Consider the following 3,551-nt stretch of genomic DNA (forward strand, 5'->3'; position numbering starts at 1 on the left):
CCCACTCACCTCTGCTGCTCCTCTTCCAGTCGGATCAGGGCGTTCTCCAACTCGTTGCTGCTCTCCTCCTCCAGCTGGGAGCTGCTGGCATCCAGTTGGCTCTGTGGGGACATCGCTTGACGTCACCCCAGTTTGGGGATGGGGGGGTCCAGGGCAGGGGACTCCCCTCTAAAGCCAGCACTCACCGTCAGCCTCTCCTGCTCCAGCTCCGTCGCCTTCTCCAGGAGCTGCTGCTCCACTTCGCCGCATTTCTTCTTGTACTGCAGCACCTGGGAGGAGGGGACAGGGTGGGTGATAGCAGGGGCGGGTGACACTGACAGGTGGCCTCTGAAATGTTGGAAGGACCTCTGGCGATCACCCAGTCCAACCCCTGCTGGAGCAGGGTCATCCAGAGATCACCCAGGAACACATCCAGGGTTTGAATGTCTCCAGAGAAGGAGACTCCACAACCTCTCTGGGCAGCCTGGGCCATGGCTCTGTCACCCTCACAGTAAAGAAGTTTTTCCTTATGTTGAGGTTGAACCTCCTGTGTTCCAGTTTGTGATCACTGCCTCTTGTCCTGAGAAGGGTCTGGTCCTATCCTGACCCCCACCCTTGAGATATTGATGAGCATTAATGAGATCCCCCTCAGCCTCCTCTTCTCCAGGGTGAACAGCTCCAGCTCCCTCAGTCTTTTTTTCATGTAGGAGATGCTCCAGTCCCCTCATCACCTCAGTGGCTCCACACTAGGCTCTCTCCAGTTGTTCCTTGTCCTTGTTGATCTGGGGAACCCAGAATTGGACCCAGTTTTCCAGATGTGGCCACACAAGGGCAGAGCAGAACCTCCTGGCCACACCAGGACACCATCGGTCTTCTTGGCCATGAGGGCATGTTGGTGACTACTGCTTCACTAGGAACCCCAGGCCCTTCTTCCCCATCCTGTACAGATCCATGGCGTTGTTCTTCTCCCTCCTTACCTTGGCCTGGAGCTTCTGCACCAGCTGGGCCTGGCGCTGCTGGCCCTCCTGGTAGGCCTGCAGCTTGCGCTTGTAGGCCGCCTGCTCCTCCTCCAGCAGCCGCCGCAGCTCGATGTTGTGCTGCGCCAGGCTCCGGCTCTCCACTGCCTCCCGCTCGCCCGCCTCCAGCCGCAGGCTGTGCTCCAACTGGGATGGGATGGGATGGGAGATACTGGGACACCCCCACCCACTGGGGTGCTAAACCCCCTCAGCACCCACTGAGTGCCTGCTGACTTCCATTATAATACCCTGTCCCCAACACAGTCAGGGCTTTGGGGGAGTCCTACAGCAAACCCCCGCACAGCCAAGGCTAAACCCTCCCAAATTTTGGATCTTTGCATGCACAGTTTGAGGATGAATAGGAAAATCTGGAGACGTTCTTAAAAATAACTCAACTTTTAATCTGGGGGTTCAGCCCATCCTCACTTGCACAGGATCAGTGATGGGTAAAGCTCCCTCAGGCTCAGCGACGGCCATTCCCCTCGGCGTATTTTCCTAATATTTCCCTTTATTTTTTGGTAAATAAACAGGCACAGAGAGGCTGCACCCCCAGAAACCCCACAGCCCCTTGATTCGCGTCCCCACATTCAGCACTTGCCCACTGCCCAAAGCCCTTATTAATTCCCCTGTTGCCACGGCAAAGGGATGCAAAGGCAAGGGACGCCAACATGGGGGGTCCCTGCTTCCCAAAAAGCAGCGAGACAAAGAAAATAAAGTTAAATAGGGATTGGGGGGGGCAGTGCTTTGTGCATGCCACAGGACAAGCCTTGGCAGGCCAGGACAGGACAAGGCAAGTTGGATGCACGGCATCAAAATTCTTGTTGCTGGCATGCTGCAAGATGCCGCAGCATCTCCTGCTCCAAGCACAGGGAATGTGAAGGTTACAAGCTTCAATTTTGGAGTTAAACTGGGTGGGTTTGGGGTAACTCACCCGCTCGCTGATGGCGTTGTACTTGATGGCCAACTCATCGCGCTCGGCCCGGCTCTGAGCCAGCAAATCCTCGACGCGCGACAGCTCCTGCTGCAGGATGCGGTTCTCCTCCTGCAGGGAGGGCAGCGAGGCCATGGCCCCTGCTGCGGGACGGGACAGCACCCGGCTCAGGGTGGCTCCGAAAAGCAGTGGGATCAGGTCCCGGGATAGGAATTCGGCTCCAGGATGGAGCCAAGATGCCCTTTACAGCCAAGAGCTGCTTTGTTCCTGCCTGGGCTGGGCCTCCCCCACATCCTCAGCCGAGGCCATGAAAAGCATTTTTGCCTCCAAGCGATGTAGTTTGCAGCAGCGAAACTGCTGCTGATTTACTTGCAGCTGTGAGACCATCACAAATTTGTGCTTGCAATAGCAAAACAGGAACAAAACTACTTGCAAATGTGTTTGCAGTGGCAAAACTGCTGCATATTTGCATTTGCGATCATGAGATCATGAGATCACTGAGCATTTGCAATGGCAAAACAGTGGCAAAACTGCTGCAGATTTGAAGTTGTGACCACAAGACTCCTGGAAGTTTACAGCTGCAGTCACAAAAGCCCTGCAAATTTGTAGTTGGATCACAAGAGCGCAGCAAATCTGTGCTTGGAACCGCAAAACCGCTGCAAATTTGCAGCTGAGATGGCAAGACTGTGGCAGAATTGCATTTGCAACTGCAAGAGCGCTGCAGGTCTGCAGCTGTGATCACAAAACTGCTGCAAACTTGTAGCTGCAATTGCAAAACCACCACAGATTTATTCTTGTGATCACAAAACCACTGCAAGTGTTTTATTGCAATCATAAAACTGCCAGAGTTACACTATACTACTGCAACCACAAAACTGCTGCAGAATTGCATTTGCAATTGCAAGACGACCACAGATTTGCAGCTGCGATCACAAGAGCACTGCAAATTTCTAGTTGCAATCACCAAACCGCTACAATTTATGTTTGCAATACAAAAAGTCTGCAAATCTGTGCTTGTGAGCACAAAACCGCTGTAGATTTATAGTTGCCATCACACAACTGCTGCAGATGTGCAGCTGCAATCGCAAAACTGCTGGGAATTTCTGTTTACGGTCACAAAACCATTGCAGATTTATAGCTGCCATCACAAAACCTCTGCAGATTTATGTTTACAGACACAGAAAGTCTGCAGATCTGTGCTCATGAGCGCAAAACTGCTGCAGATTTATAGTTGCCATCGCAAAACCGCTGCAGATGTGCAGTTGCTATCGCAAAACTCCCGGGAAATTTCTGTCTCCGACCACAAAACCGCTGCACTTTTACGTTTGCAGTCCCCAAACCAGCGCGAATTCGCAGCTGCCACCACCGAACCACCGCACGTTGTCCCTTTGCACCCCCCAAAGTCCCATCCCCGCTCGCAAACCCCGCTGCCCAAGTCCTAAATTCGCAGCCCCCCTCCTCTGTGGCCGCGACACCGCCCCCCAGTTCCCACTACGGGGGATGGGGGGCGCAACACCCACCTCAACCCCGGCCTCCGTGGGCCCCGCTGCGCTCATGGGCTCCCCGGGGGGGTCCGCCGAGCCCCCACGCCGCGGCCTTTTGGCTCCCGAGGCCCTCGCCGGGAT

At 54.5% G+C, this 3,551-nt stretch overlaps 1 protein-coding gene across 1 annotated transcript; it reads right to left on the reverse strand.

The window, feature by feature from the left end:
- Nucleotides 1–9: 9 nt before the first annotated feature.
- On the reverse strand, nucleotides 10–2,095 carry LOC104534108 (rootletin-like; the record flags this gene model as incomplete). Its single annotated transcript, XM_010182069.1, has 4 exons — nucleotides 1,927–2,095; nucleotides 957–1,142; nucleotides 186–269; nucleotides 10–101 (listed from the first exon to the last, which is right to left on the reverse strand). Coding segments are annotated over exons 1-4 (497 nt in total), but the record flags the coding sequence as incomplete, so codon positions are not given.
- Nucleotides 2,096–3,551: the final 1,456 nt, after the last annotated feature.

The sequence above is a fragment of the Mesitornis unicolor genome, unplaced genomic scaffold (genome assembly GCF_000695765.1).
Source record: "Mesitornis unicolor isolate BGI_N332 unplaced genomic scaffold, ASM69576v1 scaffold36443, whole genome shotgun sequence".
NCBI classification, from domain to species: domain Eukaryota; kingdom Metazoa; phylum Chordata; class Aves; order Mesitornithiformes; family Mesitornithidae; genus Mesitornis; species Mesitornis unicolor.